This window comes from Pocillopora damicornis, chromosome 13, assembly GCF_964200805.1.
Source record: "Pocillopora damicornis chromosome 13, jaPocDami1.2, whole genome shotgun sequence".
Classification (NCBI taxonomy): domain Eukaryota; kingdom Metazoa; phylum Cnidaria; class Anthozoa; order Scleractinia; family Pocilloporidae; genus Pocillopora; species Pocillopora damicornis.
The window spans coordinates 18,069,358-18,092,654 of record NC_142682.1 but is presented as its reverse complement, the minus strand read 5'-3'; the positions used below and the strand labels follow the sequence as shown (position 1 = coordinate 18,092,654).

The 23,297-nt window shown below is 39.3% G+C and overlaps 1 protein-coding gene and 2 long non-coding RNA genes across 13 annotated transcripts; 1 reads left to right on the top strand and 2 right to left on the bottom strand.

The window, feature by feature from the left end:
* The first annotated feature begins 868 nt into the window (after nt 1–868).
* On the top strand, nt 869–17,595 carry LOC149035789 (uncharacterized). Of its 4 annotated transcripts, none has more exons than XR_016182231.1 (2): nt 869–1,023; nt 16,998–17,595. It is a non-coding gene; the product is annotated as an uncharacterized LOC149035789 (long non-coding RNA). The 4 variants fall into 4 exon arrangements; XR_016182232.1 differs by lacking the exon at nt 869–1,023 and adding an exon at nt 5,953–6,475; XR_016182233.1 differs by lacking the exon at nt 869–1,023 and adding an exon at nt 6,257–6,479.
* Nucleotides 2,782–3,891, bottom strand: LOC149035790 (uncharacterized). Its single transcript, XR_016182237.1, has 2 exons — nt 3,556–3,891; nt 2,782–3,350 (listed from the first exon to the last, which is right to left on the bottom strand). It is a non-coding gene; the product is annotated as an uncharacterized LOC149035790 (long non-coding RNA).
* On the bottom strand, nt 11,556–21,398 carry LOC113674395 (sulfate transporter-like). Of its 8 annotated transcripts, XR_016182226.1 has the most exons (5): nt 21,176–21,398; nt 18,428–18,461; nt 17,374–17,526; nt 16,238–16,384; nt 12,308–12,443 (listed from the first exon to the last, which is right to left on the bottom strand). XR_016182226.1 is itself a non-coding variant. In XM_089191438.1 (4 exons), the coding sequence occupies exons 1-4, from the start codon at nt 21,251–21,253 to the stop codon at nt 12,424–12,426; spliced, it is 285 nt and encodes a 94-aa protein (XP_089047564.1). In that variant the 5' UTR covers nt 21,254–21,398; the 3' UTR covers nt 11,556–12,423. The 8 variants fall into 8 exon arrangements, 4 of the variants coding, with proteins under 4 accessions (XP_089047564.1, XP_089047562.1, XP_089047561.1 ...); XR_016182227.1 differs by lacking the exons at nt 16,238–16,384; nt 21,176–21,398 and adding an exon at nt 18,544–18,832 and having other exon boundaries at nt 11,556–12,443; XM_089191438.1 differs by lacking the exon at nt 16,238–16,384 and having other exon boundaries at nt 11,556–12,443.
* Nucleotides 21,399–23,297: the final 1,899 nt, after the last annotated feature.

Below are 23,297 nucleotides of genomic sequence, written 5' to 3'. Positions count from 1 at the left end.
ATCTAAGCTCATAAAGGTTCGCAAACAACACGCGCCACGCGAGGAGATAATCTCGCCTTCAGAAACCGCAAACCAATGGGAAAACGGGACCTCTCGGCGTCAATATCTCGGGTGCTTTTAAAGGTTTCAGAATTTTTTTTTTTTATGGAAACGTTTGGTTAAATGTTTGATTTAAGTTAAATCAAATGAAAGAAAAAACGATTTTTTCGGCCTCTAAAGGTGGCAAATAACCTTAATTACATGGTCGAATGCCATGTTCAACCTTCATTCTATAAAAACAATGAAGTGTTCTATTTACTGGAAAAAGAAATTAGCCCGTAAATGCAGGAGTAATTATTTTCAATCATTCATCATACAGTAGTAAGCGAGAAATTTGGCTGTTTAAAATCTAATTACTGCACAGACAAAAACACAGAATAAAAAAACAAAACAGAAAAACAAAAACAAAAAACACGAATATTTCGTGTCTAGAAGCCGGGAAGAAGCTTAAGTGTCACCTGACATTTATGACTCGCACGTGAAGAAAAATTTATCGAGGAACATTTCAATAAACACTTGGTATCAGCCCGAGTCGCGTCTACAACGTTTAGAATGTGTTAAGCATGTGGGACAAATAACAAATTGTGCGTTCTCATGAGGAATTGAACCTTAGATCTTCGGATTCCGTGCTCCGATGGTCTAGCACTGAGCTAGACTACGTGCATCCGTACCCCTCTCCCCAAGGTGAAACGGAGGCGAAACCTGACACTAATCGTGTTCCGTGACGTCACTCTTTTTGCAAGAAAATATGTGATGACTTTTCATTGGTTATCGACCATTGCCTATTCTTTCTTTAATTCTGATTGGCTAGAGCTAGTAATTTGTTGTCATCCTAACTAACAAGATGGTGAACAAAATGCTTTCATAGTGAACTTTTCAGTTATCAGCGATCTACGACAAGGTTTAAAGGCAAGTTTTTGCGCAACTTTTGGATAGAGACTTGTCAAGAACAACAGTAGAAAGCCATACATATGTTTTTTGAAGGTAACATTGTCTCCGTTTCGTTAGCAACTGCCTATGGAAAATCTTAAATATATCAAGCAGCGCCAGTAATTGATCGCCTATCTTCTCTAGAACAATAATAATAATAATACAAAAATTTCTATAGCGCCCTATTCTAGAGCTTTAAGGCGCTTTACAATAAAATGTTTAAAGCAGTAACTTGGTAAATAATAAATTCAAACAATATTAGAGCAAACTACAAATTAAAATAGCGCTCAAAAAGATACGTTTTAGGTTGCTCTTAAAAGATGTAAGATTTAAAGTTTAGGGGCGCAGACCGAAAAAGCACGATCACCATAAAATTTTTAACCTCGATCTAGGTGTCACTAACAAGTTCATGGTTGATGATCGTAAATTCCTAGATGGGTTGTAAGTTTGCAACAAATCATAAATATAGCTAGGACCTAAATCATTTAAAGATTTAAAAGACAACAGAAGGATTTTGAAAACAATCCCCTGCTCCACGGGAAGCCAATGTAGTTCTCTCAGTAAAGGAGTAATACGGTCATATTCAGACCCACACAAGATTAGACGCGCCACACAGTTCTGAACTAACTGAAGTTTATGAATTAGGTATTTCGGAAGTCCATATAAAAGAGAGTTACAGTTGTCCAATCTACATATTACGAAGGCATGCGGTCTCTTTGCGAACGGTGCTACGAAGCTCTTAAATTAAAGCTAGTTGTTTCTTGCAGTGATTCTTTCGACTGAAAGAAGAGTGGCTCTTTCTTCACGCTTGCATCGTAACTATCTCTTGAAGAAATCTGTAAAAACCTTGAGATTCTGCAGCAAATGGTCCAACTTTTATCGACAACCGTGGCGCTGTTTACAAATGTAAGCAGAAATTAAGTGGACTTTGAACTCCAGTTTCGTGAGCGCGATGCTAATCGAAGTGCCATGAAACGAAATTTGGTCTTGCATTTTCTGGCTGATAGCTGTATTTAAAATCAGAAATAATAGACCTTAGCGCCCAGCGAGTTCTCCTTGACCATATTTTTGTGCACTGAAAGTACAATTTAGCGGCCAAAAAGTGTCTCCATTAGCGCGCGGCCAAAACGATCATGTCACATGGCTGTGAAGAAGAAAACTAGAAAAAAAAGACGGACGTATTGCGTGGCCGGAGCGTCAAACGATGTTATCTACAAGAATAATACACATATACCGGGTATTTCTATACACTACATTCCAAAGGATGTTGCTGTATGGCCAAAATAGACGCGTTTCGGACATCGAGGAGATTTTACTCTTCAAAGTCGTCGGCCTTATGCTCCGTACCGGCTCCGAAGTCACTTGTTACGAACTCATACCACTGGTCAAACCAGGGGAAGATAACCAAAGAATTCAGCTAATTAAGGGCCTGATCCCACACCGTACACGATTGTTAAACATTCTTTTCGGCTGACATTCGCAAGCGGAGAATGGTTAGCTTCTTATTGTTGTTTATTTCACGCGCTTGAGATGTACTCATACTCCTTGTCTTTTAACATGATTACATTTACGCCTTTCTTTTTGTACTGCATTGTAAGCCCTTTCTTGAGCTTTCCTGACCGATATCCTGTTGCGTGAACATTGCGGAACTTTTGGCGGATACTGACATAAACACAAGCTCGAAGGGGCCGTGTACTCTCCTAACCTGGGTTCCGAAAATCCACCCCACGAGCCATCAGTTCCCCCCTACCCTCAAGAAACTAAAAGTAGCAACAGTAGTATTGTCATTGTAATCAAAGAACTGCAACGAAATACATAAAGAAACGCAAATTTTATTGAATTAGATGGTAGCAAATTCAAGTGCCGTGTGAAAGTCGATGCATACGAAGTAATTATTTACAATACTGGTGTCAGTTATTTTCTTTGAGCGGAAAGGGGTCTTATGGCAATGCTGCACCTTAACTAAAGAAGTCTTTCTCTATTGAAATCCCTATTTGAGATAAACTTGAATCATATGACTGTAAACTCATTCGTTTTCCGTTCGGTTTGGCCGGCTCAACGATCACGTCGATAGCCTCTGCCTTTGCAATCTCTAAGGAAAGGAGCAACTTGCAGTGAAACTGCCCTATGACTTCTCAGTGCATCGTGATACAGCTGATTCTTTCGTCAAAAGATAGCTTTTGGTTTACTAAGGGAATTTTCTACAGCAACGAAACTCTAGAAACTCAAGAGAGGGTAGCAAAGGGTTTTTGCGTGATGCGTGATTGCCCCAAAATTTGACCCATTTCAAAGTCCATATGGCACGCTTCCTGTTTACTGCTAGTATCGGCAATGTCGAGACTCCACGGTGTGCGTACAAAGTTCATATGACTACAGGCAGCCTAAGTTCACGTTTCGAGAAAAAGCAAACGATTAAATCATGAAATCGTCACGCGTTGTGTGACTCGGTGTTAAGTTTCAAGAGGAACCATTGAGAATTTGCACACGTTATAAGGAATAGTATGGGGAAGAAATATGGTCGATTTACAACGATAAATACTTTGAAATATGAACATTTTACACGTAAAATCAATAAAACTTACTCACATCTTATGAATCCGCTGTGGTTTCCGGCGATTTTTGCCGTTTAAGCGTGTTTTGCCGTTTAAGCGTGTTTTGCTATCACTGTAATTCCTGTCATATCGACGAAGTCAAAGCTGCACACTCCGATTTTGACCGTTATCTACGCAGAGGTGGTTTGCGCCCCGAAAATACTCCCAATCGGCATTTTTCTCGGCCGTAGTTTACGATTTAAGATCACTGCACCTGGGAAATGTCTCATTACTAAAATTCCCCCCGCATTTCACTGGAAACGAGCGTTTTCTACCTCCATTTCCAAGTTCGCTTCTCTCTGGCTATGCTCTGAACAGTCAGACTGGATACGACCGCGGAAGAGACTTGGGTACGAGGTCAATTTTCTTTCTACCGCGGGTGGTATGGTCGATCAATGTACAGTACTTACCCCGTCCCCACAGAGACACCTCGCCTTAACCTATCGTCCTGAACAACCAATCAGACAACGAGGTGAAACTAAAACAGATAAACAACGGACAAAATCTGAGTATTCTGCGGGGTTTGCTGTGGGCACTTAAGCTGGGATTATTTTCGCTAGGAATTGCGGTGAAATTAACCGCGAAGCGAATCATAAAAGTGTTAAAAGTGGCAAAGTATTGGAAATTTTTCTTCGTGGTAGGTTCCTTTCAATTATGAATATCCTGAAGGGAGCCTCAGGCTTTGCTAAGGAAGTGATCAGCCACAGTGTGGCTGATAAAAAAGATGGCGAATCGTTAACTTCGTTTTCGTAAATTACGTTGGGCGCAGTTATAACAGATCTCTGGGGAGAAAAAGTCGAGCATGTGAAACGTGAACCACGTAACGATCGCGAGGCTACGTACTTAAGGTTACTTCCCACCTTTGCGAGTGCTCTTCAAGAAAAAACTCGTACGTGCGCTAGTTTCACTAAAATCCTAGCAAACTATATATCAGAAGAAAGCTTAATAACTGCAGATTATCACAAAAATATAATTCTTCAGGAGCCGGTGAGGCGTGAAACAACAGAAGATTCTTCTATTGAATTTATCGGGTATTGGATGCCGCAGCACGAGCAAAGTCGGTGCACAGTCTTATTCACAAGGCATCAATCACCATTAGGATGTCAGGCTTTTTCGATATTCTGATTGGTTGTCTAGATATCGGCATCTAAATTTGGAGTAACAAAAAATATGCGAGTCGTGTTGCGTAAATGGACGCCACGGTACAAATATAAAAATTTCCTGACTCACTTCCGTTTGTCATTATTCCCAGGATGTTTTGGCGAAAATCTGACGAACATCAGTCAAATCTTTATACCCTATAAATTTGCTCTAAGTGGTTGTATTCCTCCCAAAATCAAATGCGAGATTTTAGCTCATAATGGTTCGCAAACAACTCGCGCGCCAGGAGATCATCACGCCTCCTGAAATCGCAAACCAACTAGGACAACGGGACCTCTTGGCGTCAATGACGATTGATCAAGATTTCCCGGAAAAAGTAGCCCATTGCAGACATTTTTTTTTTTTTTTTTTTTAATCTCGATCGCTCAGCGGAGCGTGGAGGAAGACGGCACAATAATGAGCAAAGTTACCAAGGGCAAAGAAAAAACCTGTAGCAAAAATGGAAAAACCGGAAAATGTGCTGAGGAGCAAGACAACGAATCGACATACAGCTTTCAAAATTACGATTCGAGACGATTATTGATGTTTTTGTATCAAGGCTGGTACTTGCTTTAACATCATGTTTGGTAAATCTTTGTTTGACGGCGGCTTCTTTGTTCGAAATCTGGGCGCCAGCGTGGAGCTCTGCTAAACCAGTCGCTTTCACAGAGAAATTTTTGGTACTCTTTCTTTCTTCTTTGGGCCTGTTTTCTTTTCTTTTGTTTCCTTTTTTTCTCCAAGGACTTTCTTCCGCTTTTGATTTTTCCATGAGCAAAGATTTCCACGTGTCAATTGTAAAGTGTGCGATGTAAACAAAATATGGAAAAACGTGAAAATCGAGCTCCAACACGAGCAGTTGCCGCGAAAATGTCCCCAGGGGATTCACCCGGGTAGCCTGCAGAGCAGGCGTAATTTTGGCGAGCGAGTGCTCGGTAATTTCATAACGAAAATTATGGCCGCCTTCTTTAATTTTAATGGCAGTGGAGGGCTGGGGAGAGAAATAAATCTGTACTAAGGGGAGGTCGACGGTCAAAACTAAGGAGAGGGGTGAGGGCTTGGGAGTTAAGATTAAGCTTGCCCTAAATCATTATTTTTTTTGCAAAATTCCGTTCGCGGGCGAACGGAGTTCCTGGTTGGTGCAGTCATAGTTAGTAGAGGAGACTAACTATGGTGCAGTTAAGCTCCAGCTGTCAATTACACGTCAAATGTGTCATTTGAGCGTCATCTGACATTTCGCTCTTGTGGGAGAAAGAGAAAGATGGCGAACTGAAATTATCGGTTTCGATTTCGCTCTCGAGGAAGCACTTAGGTGTCTTTCGGAATTTAATATGTCTCGCGCATGAATGTCCCCATACGAAGTTTATTTCAGTATCCGGAATTCAATTAAATGTATTTAAAATTTCCTTCGTGGCAGGTTCCTTTCAAATTATGAATATGCTGAGGGGAGCCTTACCTTTGCTAAGGACGTGCAAAGCCACAGTGTGGCTGATAAAAGAGAATAGCTTCGTTTTCGAAAATTACCTCGGGCGCAATTATAACAGATCTCTGGGTTGAAAGAGTCAAGCATGTGAAACGTGGACCAAGAAACGATCGTAAGGTATGGCTGAGAAAAATGCCGATCGGTAGGATTTTCAGGGCGCAAACCACCTCCGCGTGGACAACGGTCGAAACCGGAGTGTGCAGCCTTGACTTCGTCTTTTGACAGGAATGACAGTGATGGTAAAGCAAGCTTAAAATGGCAGAAATCGCCAGAAACTACAACGGACACACAGGATGTGAGTAAGTTTTATTGATTTTACGTGTAAAATGTTCATATTTCAAAATATTTATCGTTGTAAATCGACCATATTTCTTCCCCATACTATTCCTTATAACGTGTTCAAATGTTAAACGCTTCCTCTCGTAACTTAAAGTGCCTGTGGCAATTTTTTTTTGTTGCCTAAGCATTTAGCTGATCATCTGTACAAACCAATTCCGACAGAAGAAAACATTTAAAAAACTTAAAATTTAGTTTTTTCGGGCTCTAAAGTGCTCTGATTTTGTCTTAAAAGTGTCCCGTGGACTGGTAACGAATTAGCGGGAAATGACGTAGAAATCTGTGAAAACTCTCAGTTGACACTTACAAATCTCTCAAATCTCTTGTAATTTTGTATCAGTCAGTGTTGAAATACTCTTAAAATAATATCCGATAGCTATGTATACCTACCTTCAGCAAGCTCTACCGCAAGTTGTGATACTCAAGTATATATCTCAAGTGATACTGATCACCGCTTTATACCAGCGTTTTTTATGATGAATTCCCTGATCGGTTTTTTTGAGTTTAATAAAGCATTTATTGAGTAGTAAAGAAGAAATGGAAGTTGCGAGTACGGTTCAGCCCTACGAAGGAGAACCGCGTAGATCAAACGAAGATTTCGACCAAGACTGATAAAAACGGTTTCTCGCCTGCAGTGTTCAGGTCAAGATTAGAGCAAAAAATACCGGTTACTGAATATTTAGTTTGTTGCGTTTGTGTTTTGTCTTCTATGGCGAAATCTATGTTAAGAATGGGTAGCTGTGTTCGTTTCTGTTACCATAACATTATATTCCTTCGCACTATGTGAGGCGAAGGTTCCCCTCGATCAGTGCTGTAGAGTTTCGTTGCTGTGAAATTTCCTTGGTAAACCAAAAGCTAACTTTTAAGGAAAGAATCAGCTGTATCACGAGGCAAGCTGATTTTTCAACGAGAAGTCATCGGGCAGTTTTACTGCAAGTTGTTCCTTTTCTCAGAGATGGCAAAGGCAGAAGCTATCTTCGCGGCCATCGAGCCGGCCAAACCGAACGGAAAACGAGTGAGTTTACGGTCATCTGATTCAAGTTCATCTCAAATGGGTATTTTAATAAAGAAATATATTCTTTAGTTTAAGTGCAGCAATGCCATGAGACCCATTCCGCTCAAAGATGATAACTGATATCACTATTGTGAATGATTATTTCGTATGCATCGACTTTCACACGGCACTTGGATTCACTGTCACATTTGTGTTTCTTTATTTATCTCGTCGCAGTGCAGTTATCACAATGACATTGCTACTTTTAGTTTCATGAGGGCAGGGAGTTGATGGCTCGTGGGATGGATTTTCGGAATCCTAGGTTAGAAGAATACACAGCCCCTTCCAGCCTGTGTTTATGCCGGTATCCGCCAAAGTTGTCACACTTTTCACGCAACGGGATATTGGTCAGGAAAGCTCAGGAAAGGGCTCGAACTTCATTACAAATGATGCATTTCTGTTATTAAAATACGATAGAAACTAGAATAAGATTTTCTTACAATGAGAAAAGCGCAAATTTAGTCATGTGGAAAGACAAGGAGAATGAGTACATCTCAAGCGCGTGAAATAAACAACAATAAGAAGCTCACCATTCTTCACCCGGGAAATGTTAGCCGAAAAAATTTTTGAACAATTGTGTACGGTGCGAGAACAGGCCCTAATCGGCATTCTTTTTAGCTGAATTCTTTGGTTATCATCCCCTTAATTGACTAGTGGTATATGTTCGTAGCAGGCGTCTTCGAAGCCGGTAGGGAGCGTAAGGCCGGCGACATTGAAGAGTAAAATCTCCTCGATGTCCGAAACGCGTCCATTTTGGCCATGCAGCTACATCCTTTGGAATGTAGTGTATAGAAATACCCTGTATATGTGTATTATTTTTGTAGATAACATAATTTGACGCTCTGGCTACGCAATACGCCCGTCCTTTCTTCTAGTTTTCTATTTCACAGCTATGTGACATGATCGTTTTGGTCGCGCGCTAATGGAGAAACTCTTTGGCCGCTAAATCTCACTCAGTTTCAATGCACAAAAATATGGTCAAGGAGAACTCGCTAAGTGCTAAGGTCGATTATTTCTAATTTTAAATACAGCTATCAGCCAGAAAATGCAAAACCAAATTTAGTGTCATGGCACTTTAAGGACATTGGGAAAGGTTATTAGCGATTTTTGGCAAAGAGTAAGAAGACGACGATGTTCGATTAGCGTCGCGCTCACGAAACTAGAGTTCAAAGTCCACGTGGTTTCTGCTTTCATTTGTAAACAGTGCTACGGTCGTTGACAAAAGTTGGACCATTTGCCGCAGAATCTCAAGGTTTTTACAGATTTCTTTAAGAGATAGCTACGCTGCAAGCGTGAAGAAAGAGCGACTCTTCTCTCAGTCGAAAGAATCGCTGCAAGAAACAACTCGCTTTAAAATTTAAGAGCTTCGCAGCACCGTTTGCAAAGAGACCGAAAGTTGAAGGCGGACAATCCTCTTGGCCTAAGTACATAGAGATAGTGCACAATAAATATAGTAACGGGTTTCTTCTATAGTGTGCAGTGTGTGAACAGGCCGTAAACAGCATTCTTTTTAGCTGAATTCTTTAGTTATCTTCCCCTGAATTGACTAGTGGTATGTGTTTGTAGCAGTCGTCTTCGAAGCCGGTACAGAGCATGAGGCTGACGACATTGAAGAGTAAAATCTCCTTGATGTCGACGATCGAGACGCGTCCATTTTGGCCATACAGCTACATCCTTTGGAAAGTAGTGTATAGGAATATCCGTTATATGTGTATTATTCTTGTAGCTAACATCATTTGGCGCTCCGGCCATGTAATACCCTCGTCTTTTCTTCTAGATTTCTCCTTTCTCCACCATAGTTACCGACGTGTCTTCATCACTGTTTTCTACGTCACCGCTATGTAACACATGATCGTTTTGACCGCGCACTTTATGGGGACACTTATTGGCCGCCAAATCGTAGTTTCAATGCACAAAAGAATGGTCAAGGAGAACTCGCTAGGGTCGATTACTTCTATTTTTGAATATGTAATTACATGGTCAGTCTATAAAAACAATGAAGTGCTCTATTTATGGGAAAAGAACTTCGTCCGTACATAGAGGAATTGTTAGTCTCAATCATTCGTCACGCAGAGAGTAGTTAGCGAGAAATTTGGCTGTTTAGAATCTAATTACTGCAAAAAACAAAAACAAAAAAAAGAAAATTTTGTGTCTAGAAGTCGGGTAGAAGCATGAAAGTCATCTGACGTTTATGACGCGCACGTGAAGAAAAAGTAATCGAGGAACATTTCAATAAACACTTGGTATCAGCCCGAGTCGCGTCTACCACGTGCAGAATATGTGAAGCATGTGGGACAAAGAGAAAAACGTTGAGTTCTCAGGAAGAATCGAACCTTAGACCTTCGGATTCCGCGTGCCCATACTCTACCGCTGAGCCACAGGGACCCTTCGGTGAGCGAGGTTCATTACGAAGTTCATGACACGCGTCCTACATACTGCTAGGAGATCATGTTTTTGTTCAAGATAGGCCGTCTTCCTGATGCTCTCAAAAGATTATTTTCGTTTTCGGGTAGCAATCATTAATATCGCTATTACCCCAGACAATGCAATTCCTTTTACATATCGCCTCGCAGAACAAATACGGAGCCCAGTTAGTGCCATCTCGTATTTCTCACCAACCTTTTTTTTCAAGACCTTGACATTCCGGTGTCCTTGCGGATTTGGACCCCCCAACAAAACTGAGATCATCCTAATCGTTCTAGTAGAAATATATAATACTTTGCGTTCCAGTGCGTACTAAAGTATGTTTCTATTTCAAAACATGCGTATCGCCAATGTATACGAGCTGGCAGCTGGAAATGACCCGTCAGATGTTTCTTTTGACCAAGGGAAAATGCGCAAGCATTTAGATTAATGTTTGGGAAAGGTCGTTTTTGAACTTTTTCCGCGATAGTCCAACACCGCTAGATTCAATAAGAGACAAACTTGTGACACTTATTTATTTTGTTATTGTTCAATGCCCGAGTGTTGGAACGACATGGTACAGTGTGAATTGTGCGAGGAATGGTTGCACATGAGCTGCGAGGGATTTAAGACTGCCCTGGAGGGCTAGTGGCTCTTTATTGTCTGCAGACCGCCAGACTCTAGACGTCTTCGTAATTGTTAAGGTGCTACTTCGAATCCCTCAACTGTTAATGATCGTTAAAATTAGAAAATAAGATTGAGTTCGATGTAATAGTCTCCACTTTTGTTAAGAAGTAGACATTAATGCTGATTTGGTATTGAAAATAAGTTGAGAGTTCCAGTAGTTCAGAAGAGAAACATTTTTTCTTATCGTAGGCTTTACGAACGACTTGTAGCAGGAGAAGTTACTTCGTTCTTGTTCAGAAACTGTTTAATGTTATTTCATTAGAAAATCAGACTGAGTTATTTTTTTAGACTGAACGCAATAGTCTCCACTATTGTTATGACGTTTCGTTGATTCGCATCAGAAGAAGCAAAGATTTATTTTAGCAAATTCAATAGTTCGAATGCAGTAGTTTGTTCGCATCTAATTCTTGCGTATACTATACGACTCGCTTTAATAAATGCGGCAGAATTGGAACGAAATAGCTGTTTTTCTTTACTTTTATTAAGAAATGTTGTGTTATGATTGAAAAGAACATCGATGAAAAGCTTGCAAATAGAATTAGTTACCAAATATGACACAAACGATGCTTAAAAGGAAATATTTGTAGGGGGTTCAAATCTGCGAAGGGGGGTCCGTATCCGCTGGCGGATTTGGACCGGCGGGGTCGAAATCCGCTGTGACACCGGTACGACTTCAACATTCCCGCATGACTTTAATTTTCTTAGACAACTTTCATTTTCCGGCACGACATTAATATTCCGGCACTACTTTTTCATGGCTAGACCTTTAACTTTTTCCACCGGGAGACTCAACACAAGAATTAAAGCGGCAGGTCACCGCCGGTCGGTCGATTGCAATGTAGTGATTGTAACACTGCTTGGTAAAAACTATGAATAAATTTTCAACTAGGCAAAGTTTAATTGTATAAGTTTACTCCATCAAATTATGCTTAGTGTGCTTGTTTTGCATTCAGTTGCTAGAAAATAGTTAGTTTTCTATTGAGGATAAAATATTTGCGTTTACGTGGGTTAGACTGGTTCCCTGTATCGCCAATGTAATGAGAAGAAGTAAATTTAGACATCATGTGGCCAACTCGCTCGTCCACATCTGCATGATTGGCTCATTTTCTTGTTTAAAACTATTCCTACTGACTAGAGTAATCGCTTTGGCTTCGCTTACTTTTTAACCGCCGCAAAACTGCTTCACTTATGGCCTTGTGTGTTAACACAAAAACAATTTGACTGTTTACGTTCCACCAAAGCCTATTGTCCATAAAATTTGGACAAGATGACATTCAATCTTATGGTAGACATTTGTAGGTACTGTTGAATAACAGACCAGAGAAAGTCTCGCTTATGTCTCAGAGATCCTGATATTTATTTTTTATCCCATATATTTCTTTGTAATTGTTTCCCCGCCATGTTTAAAGGCATAGAGAGGTGAAGTATGATCGATGTCTCGGATTTCTGGCTATGGAGACGCTACAGTGAGCGAGGTCCATTAAGAAGTTCATATGACACATATACTGCTAGGATATAGACTCTACGGTGAGCGATTTCCATCACGAGGTTCATATGACAATCATACTGCTAGGATAGAGACACTACGGTGAGCGAGGTCCATTACGAATTTCATATGGCATTCATACTGCTAGGATAGAGACTAAAGTGATCGAGGTCCATTATGAAGTTCATATGCCATGCATACTGCTAAGCTAGAGACTCTACGGTGAGCGAGGTCCATTATGAAGTTCATATGACACGCGTGCTGCATACTGCTAGGATCAGCAATGTCGATAGCGTCCTGTTTAAAAAACAAAATGTCTTGTTATACCGCTAACCCCACTGACACAGCACCACAGTTTCTTTATAAATTTATCCCCTTCATTTAATTCCATGTTCTCCGAGTGAAAAAGTTAACAAATGCTACCGATGTTGTCGTCTTGCAAACCAAGACAGAAAAGGGAAAATCTTAACATTAAACTAGAGATTAACCAATGTAGTACTGACCGAGTTAAAGAGTCTTTTGCTTTTAAGTGTTATTCTATACGAAAATTTGTTATGGAAACCGCACATTACTAATATCGCTTGGGAAAGTTTTAAAATCCTCTGGTATAATCTATAAAGCTATGGGCCCAGTTGTTCAAAGGCCAATTAGTGCTAGCCCAGGGTTAAATTTTAATGCAGGTTTATTTATTTTTTCTAAAACCTTTTAAAAAAATTTTCCCTATTCTTGTTTAGAACATCCAATGATCAAATTGCAAGCAAAAATATTTGAACTGGATTTTCTTTTAATGCTTTCAGACCTGAAATCAAAATTCCACGCTAACCCTGGGTTATCTTAACCCAGATTTGAACAACCCGGGCCATGTCTCTGCCTTCCTACTTCAACTTTATGTACCCTGTACTATAGTCTTGTTTATCCCTACTTACTTTATTGCATTACGACATGGGACTCCACTTATCCATCCACCTTGAAACGTATTGTCTTACTCCAGAAAAAGGTGATACGAATCATATCAAGAAGTATTCTTTAACGCTCATACTGAACCTATATTTAAGCAGTCGAAAATTCTCAATCTATACAGTATATATAGATTTAAAATAGGAAAGATCATGTTTTTTTTCAAGATAGGACATCTTCCTAATGCTCTTAAAAGATTATTTTTGGTTTCGAGTAGCATTCATTAATATTGCTATGACACCAGACAATGCAATTCCTTTTACATACCCTTGCCGAATAAATATCAAACAGTTTGCGTTATGTTTCAAAGGACTTAAGTTTTCCATTTTTCTGAATATTAATATATAAAATGTTTGTACACTTTCCCTGTTTAAGTCTAAACTGCAAACATAACTCCTAACTTGTCTCCCTTCTTATTCTTCTTTATTTACTTATTTTCATTTTTTTAATTATTTTTTCTTACTTTTCTTACGCTACTTAAGTATATGTTTGTTCGAGTGCCTGCTATTGTTATTGTTGTTTTATTTTGTACCTTAATCACGCCATAAAACTGATACCTCGCTTTTGTAAAATATAAGGAGCCTGTAGCTCGCATAGGCCTCTTGGCTTCCCTACGGGTTTCCTTGTCTCATGCTAAATCTTCAGCTACATCATACTAACGTATATGTAATTCCTTTTTTAGCTCATTCATGCTGAAAGACTTAAACAGGATTTCGATATTCGGTTTACGTACTCCGAACATCGAAATCCTGTTTAAGTCTTTAAATTTAGCTTGGATCTCTAGACTTTTGACAGTCGATCTGAGACTTGGAAATCAACCCCGAATCACTTATTTGAAAAGTTTGGCTTTCTCCTTCATTGTAATTATGACAATAAGTTTTTAGCGAAATTCAGCCTTCCACTTTTTTACAGGCAAATCCTGATGAACTTTCTTGAACTAAAGACCCTGTACAGACCCAACTACTTGTCAGACCTGCTTTTGTTTAACAACAAGGAAATTAAAATCGACGGCAATTCAATATTCTACTCAAATTGGTCAGAAAAGGCGGTCCTAACAATTCAGGATCTTCACGATTGCAATGGAAAGTTCTTATCATTTCAAACATTCCAACAAAGATATAACATCAAATGTAATTTTTTTAAATTGTCTTCAAGTTCTTTCAGCGATACCAAAATATCTACTTGAGAAGGCGAGAACCGAATCTCCCATTGAGATGCATAATTTCTCAGGTAGCACTTATTACAAACTCTCTGACTCCATTGTCATAGATTTAACGAAAATGAATTGCAAAGATTACTACTTGCTGTACGTTAATGCGACCAAAATCGAACCCACCGGTCTAAAGAAATGGCAAAAAGATCTTAACCTGAAAAATTTTGATTGGAACCTTGCCTTCACTTAGATAAACAAAACATGCAAAGAAAATAAACTTAGAGAATTTAACTACAAATTACTCCATAGAATAATAGTCACCAAGAAAGAGTTATATGCCTATGCAATTGAAACAGACAGTAAATGTCTTTATTGTAATGAATCCGACTACATTCTACATTCCTTTGTTGAATGTGAAGAGGCTAAGTCCTTCTTTGATAAAGTTATTCAGTTCCTGGTTTAACAAAACAAACAATTCGAAATATTTACCAACAGTCGCCAAGAAACTTTTTGGAATGTTGCATAATAGAAATGACAAATAACTATCTAAATTCAACTGTTGCTTTAAAACTAAGTTAAAAAAAAGTGTGACTTTAATGAATTTAATACGAAATTACTCCATAAACTTCGCGTTGAAAATTTACTATAATTTGTACAGTATTACTGGTGAATGCTTCTCTAGCCTTAAACCAATAGTGTAAATAGCACCAATTAAATAGTGTGAACAGAGTAAATAATATCCTATAACAATGTTTCATAAGTAATGTGACCAATCAATCTTTTGTTTTAGTAAGGAATTAAGTTAAGTAATTGTAAGTACAAGAAAACAAATTTATAGATGTAAGTACAATTATTTTTTTTTTTGCGTATGTGTATCAAGCAAATACCATGTAAGTAATGGAAATTTCCCCATTGGTAGTGGAAATGTAAGTAACCATTCCTTTTGTAAATAGTGTATCTTAAGTGCGTTTCTATTTGTAGTATTTTTTGCGAGTAGTATCATTTGTAACTGATGTATGTAGAATAAAGTTCATTAACCCTTTAACTCCCAGATCAAATTTTTAATTCTCCTTATACTGTCAAACATACAATTCTTATAATGTTAGTTCAGAGAATTGAGTATTGGATCAACTTATTACCCCAAATTGATATTTTTCTTTATTCTCATCACTTATCTGGTTGATATTGTATTGGTATTGTGAGGAGAAATTCTGTCTTGGTCACTCATGGGAGTTAAAGGGTTAATAAAAATAATAATAAAAAAGATAAATCCAATGTATGAACTTTGTTTAATGTCTATCAGTGCGGGTTTATTCTAGGGACAAATATAATACACCATATGATTACAGTTTAATAAGGCATCTGTTTCATTTTGATAAATATTGCCCCCTACCATCAATGACCCAATATTGCTTTTGCAACTTAACTTTGTTTAATATCTATCAATGCGGGTTTATTCTAGGGAAAAATATAATACACCATATGATTACAGTTTAATAAGGCATCTGTTTCATTTTGATAAATATTGCCCCCTACCATCAATGACCCAATATTGCTTTTGCATTTCCGCCTTTAGGTGACTTGGCCAATTTTACAGAATTTTCCAACAAATAAAAAGATTATGCACTTCTAATTGGCTGAAAATAAGTGCATTCTCATGTAACACAAGTGCAAAGTTGTAACACAAGTGCAACATTTCTTCTGTCTTGACTTTCAGTGATACTTTTTTCATGTACATTATTAACAAGTAATAACATGATTTCTTTTGCAATTTGGTGTAATATGCATTGGTAAATTTTTCAAAATTACAAATTGCATTTGCCATATGGGCTTGTGCAATTTTGTTGTCTTTGGAAAATTTACTTGTGCCTATGTTAATACCAAATTGTACTCAAAATAATGTTATTACCTATACTAAGTTTTATGATCATCCCAAATCAGTTAGTCAGCTTAACCAACAAAAACATTTGTATCTACCAACCTAATTTGAATCAATCACATAATTGTTTCTTTTGGCAAATGTTTTGGCCAAAGATGTGTTTGTGGCAAATATAAAAATAGAATCACAATGGCATCTGTCACCATGCTTTCTATCAGCATGAAGGATGGAGCAGATGGTACTTGTAACCTTAGTAGGCCATTAAACTTTATGGTAAAATCACTTTCAGTATCATGAATTTGCAAATTCAAAAGATGTATCAGAATGAAAGTTTATCTGTCATGTCAAACATGTCTACAATTCAACAGCTTTTTTCTCTTTTAGTTATTTTTCTTTGTTTGTTTCACATATACATACAATGTCCAACGTACACTAAATTATGACAAAAATGGATATTATACATATATAACAGTATAAAAAACAAAACACATCACACCATGAAATTTAATTGTGCAAAACATAGGATATGTACAAGAGGAGTTATAGTGAAGACCAGGTGCCTTTGCTCAAACTGTAAACAGAGTTACACTATGATCACCTAACTGTACTTCAATGTATCCCACCCCTTAGGAATGTTATGCAGAACTGAAACTTGAAATTTTTCATTTAATCCAACAAAATATGACACCATTGTTCTGAGAACAACCTACAATTGTGGCAACATGATTTACATGTCAGACAAATCAATCTTTCAGGGTTTCTGACAACAAAAAAAAAGCTCTCAGTAAATAATGAAGTGTTCCACATTTTTGCCCTAACTGAGAAAAACAGCTCCAGTCAATAATTTATTTATTGTTCTTAGGAGGTACCACTGATATGTGCATTCAAGTAGAAGGAAGCTACGAACAGCAAAAGCAACATGGTAACCCTTCATGGGAGGTGTCATTTATGCCACAGATCAAACAAAGTTAACCCTTTAACCTTTGGAGGGGATCAATAAAGACCAACTTTCTCCAAACAGTATCACCCCTGATTCAAATATTAAGCTGATGAGAATGGAGGAAATGAGCACCAATGGGCCATTTTACAGTTGTGTACTTAGTTGCCAGGACTTTGATTTGGAGTGAGGCTCTTGATTGATACAATAATTCTCCTTGTCTTCAACTTAGGAAATGAATACAGATCAGTATGGAGAATAAACATACTGATATTGGGGTCTAGAGGATTCAGTCACTTACCACTATTAACTGAGCTGGTATAGGAAATTTCATTTCGTGCTTCAGCTTCTCGCTGATATATTTCAGTGCTATGAGGACAAGGATACAGACAACCCCAGTGATGACTGATCCCAGTACAGAACAAGTAATATTCTTGAACTTGATTATGTAGGTCTACAACAAAGAAAATAAAATTTCACAAAAACAAGAAAACAAAAATAAAGAAATATCAAGTTAATCCTACCTGTGCAGCAATCAAATATCTTGTTTCAAATTGCCTTCCAGAGAATATTTCCCCAAATAAAAAAGTAATGAGGGTTGTTAAGGACTAATTTTTGTCAAGTAATTAGGTGTTAGGAAAAGTAAAAAAGGCCTAACATTTCCGCATTTATTGAACCTTTAACTCCTAAGATCTAATTGTCATTTCTCCTTGAAGCTGCTGCACCTTCCTTGTAAATTAGTGACAAGAATTTGGTGTATATCAAGTTAACAACTTCTACCTGATAACTTTGAGTATTCTCATTACCTTTATGCTAAATAATATATGGATATCAAAGGGAGAAGTTACATGTCAATCACTTGTAGTTATTTAAGAAAGCACATACAAATTTATACAAACAAAACCGTTCACAGGATTGGTATTAAAAGAGTCTTCTTTTGAGCACTTTTCACACAATTCGCTTTTGGGCACAGAGAGAAGTTTATTAAGAATACGAACCAACTGTAAACAAAAGCCAATGATATGCCTAATAAACCTCTCTGCCGCCCTATGACATCACACAAAATCACCCAGGATGGGAGAGAGCGTGGGAAGAAAAACGAAACAGTACAAAATCTCTGGTGCACGCCCCACGTGAAAATCGATGCGAAATGAAACACGAAACTCCTATTGCCTGATACTAGACGGTGTGTGTTGCGCAATTAATCCCTTTAAAAACGTGCTTGTCCAAAGGGGTAAATTCCCCAATTACGCCCCCTGACACAGATAAAACACAATTCACTTTTGGGCACAGAGAAACGGTTGTTGAGAACACGAACCAACAGTAAACAAAAGCTAATGATATGCTTAACAAACCTCTCTGCCACTCTATGACATCACACAAAATCACCTAGGATGGGAAGAAAAACGAAACAGCACAAAATCTCTGGTGCACGCTCCACGTGAAAACTGTCACGAAATGAAACACAAACCTCATATGGCCTGATACTAGACAGAGTGGTTTACGCAATTAATCCCGTGCTTGTCCAAGTGGGGTAAACTCCCTATCTACGCCCCCTGACACAGACAAAACACAATTCCCTTTTGGGCACAGAGAGAAGTTTATTAAGAGTACGAACCAACAGTAAACGAAAGCCAATGATATGCCTAATAAACCTCTCTGCCACCCTATGACATCACACAAAATCACCCAGGATGGGAAGAAAAACGAAACAGCACAAAATCTCTGGTGCACGCTCCACGTGAAGACTTACCCGAAATGAAACACGAAACTCCTATGGCCTGATACTAGACAGTGTGTCTTTCGAAATTAATCCCTATCAATACGTGCCTGTCCAAATGGGGTAAATTCCCCAACTACGCCCCCTGACACAGATAAGAGACAATTCGCTTTTGGGCACAGAGAGAAGTTTATTGAGAATACGAAACAACAGTAAACAAAAGCCAATGATGTGCCTAATAAACCTCTCCGCCACACTATGACATCACACAAAATCACCCAGGATGGGAGTGAGGGTGGGAATAAAAACGAAACAGTGCAAAATCGCTCCAAGGGAAAACTGACGCGAAATGAAACACAAAACTCCTATGGCCTGATATCAGACAGTGCGTGTTACGAAACTAATCCCTTTCAACACGTGCTTATCCAAATGGGCTAAACTCCCCATCTACGCCCCCTGACACAAATAAAACACAATTCGCTTTTGGGCACAGAGAGAGGTTTATTACAAATACGAACCAACAGTAAACAAAAGCCAATGATATGCCTAAAAAACCTCTCTGCCACTCTGTCACATCACACAAAATCACCCAGGAAGGGAGAGAAGGTGGGAAGAAAAAACGAAACAGTACAAAATCTCTGGTGCACGCCCCACGTGAACACGGACGTGAAATTAAACACGAAACTTCTATGGCCTGATATTAGACGGTGTGTGTTACGCAATTAAACCCCTTTCAACACGTGCTTGTCCCAAGAAGGTAGATTCCCCAACTACGCCCTCTGACACAGGTAAAATACAGTTCGCTTTTGGGCACAGCGAGAAGTTTATTAAGAATACGAACCAATAGTAAGCAAAAGCCAATGATATGCCTAATAAACCTCTCTGCCACCCTATGACATCACACAAAATCACCCAGGATGGGAAGAAAAACGAAACAGCACAAAATCTCTGGTGCACGCTCCACGTGAAAACTGACCCAAAATGAAACACGAAACTCCTATGGCCTGATACTAGACAGTGTGTCTTTCGCAATTAATCCCTATCAATACGTGCCTGTCCAAATGGGGTAAATTCCCCAACTACGCCCCCTGACACAGATAAGAGACAATTCGCTTTTGGGCACAGAGAGAAGTTTATTGAGAATACGAAACAACAGTAAACAAAAGCCAATGATGTGCCTAATAAACCTCTCTGCCGCCCTATGACATCACACAAAATCACCCAGGATGGGAGTGAGGGTGGGAAGAAAAACGAAACAGTGCAAAATCGCTCCAAGGGAAAACTGACGCGAAATGAAACACAAAACTCCTATGGCCTGATATCAGACAGTGCGTGTTACGAAACTAATCCCTTTCAACACGTGCTTTATCCAAATGGGCTAAACTCCCCATCTACGCCCCCTGACACAAATAAAACACAATTCGCTTTTGGGCACAGAGAGAGGTTTATTACGAATACGAACCAACAGTAAACAAAAGCCAATGATATGCCTAATAAACCTCTCTGCCACTCTGTCACATCACACAAAATCACCCAGGAAGGGAGAGAAGGTGGGAAGAAAAACGAAACAGTACAAAATCTCTGGTGCACGCCCCACGTGAACACGAACGTGAAATTAAACACGAAACTTCTATGGCCTGATACTAGACGGTGTGTGTTACGCAATTAAACCCTTTCAACACGTGCTTGTCCCAAGAAGGTAGATTCCCCAACTACGCCCTCTGACACAGGTAAAACACAATTCGCTCTCTCACAGCGAGAAGTTTATTAAGAATACGAACCAACAGGGAACAAAAGCCTATGATATGCCTGATAAACCTCTCTGCCACCCAACGGAACGCCCAACAAAGACGGACTGTGCCATATGAAACCACGAAGCACTAGAAAGAACCGCAAAACGAAGCTGATGGGCGAAGGCGAGCTTTGATTAAACACTAAATTTCTAAGTAAGCCTTATGCGCATTACTTGCCCAGTCTACGTTTATCTGTATGAGGTCACCTGGGACACCGTGATTAATAAAGGCCCAAGAGTCCGCACCGCGATGTAAAGAATGACCTTGGAAGGACGAAGCTTCTGAGAGACCAGCAGTAGAAATCGCCAGACAGAACCCGACGATGAAACGAGTCTGAGTGAGGACAGTGGAACCGTTCTGACTGGGTTAAACGAATAAGGCAGACCGAGAACTCGCAGCGTAAGTAATAAAACATGGAACGACCTAAAATAACCTAAAACCACCTACAACCATCTACAACCACCTCAAAAATTTCAACAACTACCTACAACCACCTCAAAAACATCTACAACCACTCGCAAACAATCTAATACCATCTAAAACAAGGCATAAATGTCTAAAATAAGGCGAGACGACAACATGTCACGTACTTGAAATACGAGAATCGATCGAAACCTCCACCTCCCCCTGAAATCTTGCTCTCCGTGGTCCCATGTATAATCAACCATCTCACGAAATGAAATGCGAGAGCATGATAAATATTTTACATTAACTCAGTAGTTGATAGAACTTTACAAGCAGACGTTTTGGCTCACGTTTCATTTGATTACGTAATGGTCCAAGGTAGTGTTTTTTTTCCATTTACAATCTCAGCACCGGAAATGTAATTGAAGCAAAACGTGAGTCACTATTGCGTAAGTTGCACCACTCGCACAACGGCATGCTGTATGAATGCCAGCACGATGCCGTTCGTGCCAAAAGAAGATCCCGAAGGTACGCACAGTTCGCTTAAAATATTTTAATGACCATTCTTAATCATACTTTTTCTAGACGTGAGCCAAAACGTCTGCTGGTACCCAGGGTAGAAAAAGCGAAATCTTTATAATTTTATATTTTACTTCATATTTTTGGTAACCTGATAGTTCATTTGGTAAAGTTATTTAAGTCTTTTGCTACTGAGGGAATATAAAATATAATTAGCATGCTCTTGCATTTCATTTCGTGAGATGGTTGATTAGACATGGACCAGGGAGAGTAAGATTTCAGGGGGAGGTGGAGATTTTGTTCGATTCTCGTATTTTATGTACGTGACATGTTATCGTCTCGCCTTATTTTAGACATTTATGCTTTGTTTTAGATGGTATTAGATTGTTTGCGAGTGGTTGTAGATGTTTTTGAGGTGGTTGTAAGTGGTTTTTTAGGTGGTTTTAGGTGTTTTTAGGTGGTTTTAGGTCGTTCCATGTTTAAGTACTTACGGAACTCGCAGGAACGAGGCGAATCATACGGTGATATGCAGAGACTGGACATAAAGGAGAGCCGGGCAGACGTACCAAAGGAATATGTAACTTACGCTCCCCGAACTGAAGAGTTTTGGTGCATTTAAAAGTAACAATTAGTCCATGTTGGTTCGTTGCGATATCTCTGCGAGTAAGATGACGCGAAGGATCGACGCACTGACGGGACCGAGTCACTATGTTGGCTAGCGGCGCCATTAACAAGAATGTAAATAAAAAGGCACAAAACAGCGCGCTCGAAAGAGGATCATTCTCGAAATCCAAAACCTTAGAAATATGATAAAAAACATCAGGAGTGACCGGAAGAGCTCTTCGTGGGGTGTGCAGCGCGTTGCGCGCAATGCCACGCAACGTCAGCGAGAGAAGAAAATCCTTATTAAATAGAAATTCAAACCCTGAAAATAAATGCAGCAGTTTAACCCCAGACAAACAGTTACGAATTGCGGGAGGACTAAGCATACGACTAAGAAATTTCACATAAAGGCAAACAGTATCCAACGTAGCTGGCGTGGGTGTGAATCGAAAATACGTACAAAATAACAAAAAGGCTTTAAATTGGGTTCTTAAAATATTAGATGTTCTAGCGCTGTAGGCAGAACGAAGCGTGTACTTCAAATCCTTTCGAATGCAGATAATACTAAGAAATGGACAATAAAAACAAACAAAACGATCCATTGAAAGGACTGTCTAACTGGAAGAAGGTGATGTGCACAGAAACTGCAACCAGTTGATAACGTTAACGCGTTGTAGGAATTGTTCCCTTGAACGCGAAGTCACATTCCAGCGTGAAAGCTTGTCAGCTTCACTGTTCAAGACTCCAAGAAGGTGAACCGCGCGATTCTCAAACTCGCATGCTGCCGCTAAGAAACAGACTTCGGGCAGAGAAGAATTAACAAAAGCATCCCTACATCGGCCCGAGCTCAGCGCAGTGATTGCGACTTCGTTGGCGGTGGGGAAGTACCAATAAAGTCATCGAGATAATTAAATATTTTAAGTCCGCGCCGGTTGAGAATCCAAGTAACTGCAGAAGGGGAGCGTTGACACGCGGCAGAACGGAGGCCCATAGTTAAAACTATGTCAAAGTAAAATTGACCGTTCCATGTATAACCAAGTAAATGATAATCATATGGATAGATGGGGAATTGGTAGTGCGCTTTCCGTAGATCGCGCTTGTATAACATGCAACCCCAACCGAGTAAAGCAGTCGCCGAGGCAATGGCATCAATAGTGGGATAAATCGATTCCAGAAGCTCTCTGA

Coding starts and splice junctions, on each gene's coding strand:
- LOC113674395 (XM_089191435.1), bottom strand. CDS start 21,253: ATGGTTGATTATACATGGGACCACGGAGAGCAAGATTTCAGGGGGAGG. Junction 17,527..21,175: donor GATCGATTCTCGTATTTCAA/GTACGTGACATG, acceptor TCTTTGTTGTAG/ACCTACATAATCAAGTTCAA. Junction 16,385..17,373: donor TACCAGCTCAGTTAATAGTG/GTAAGTGACTGA, acceptor TGGCCTACTAAG/GTTACAAGTACCATCTGCTC.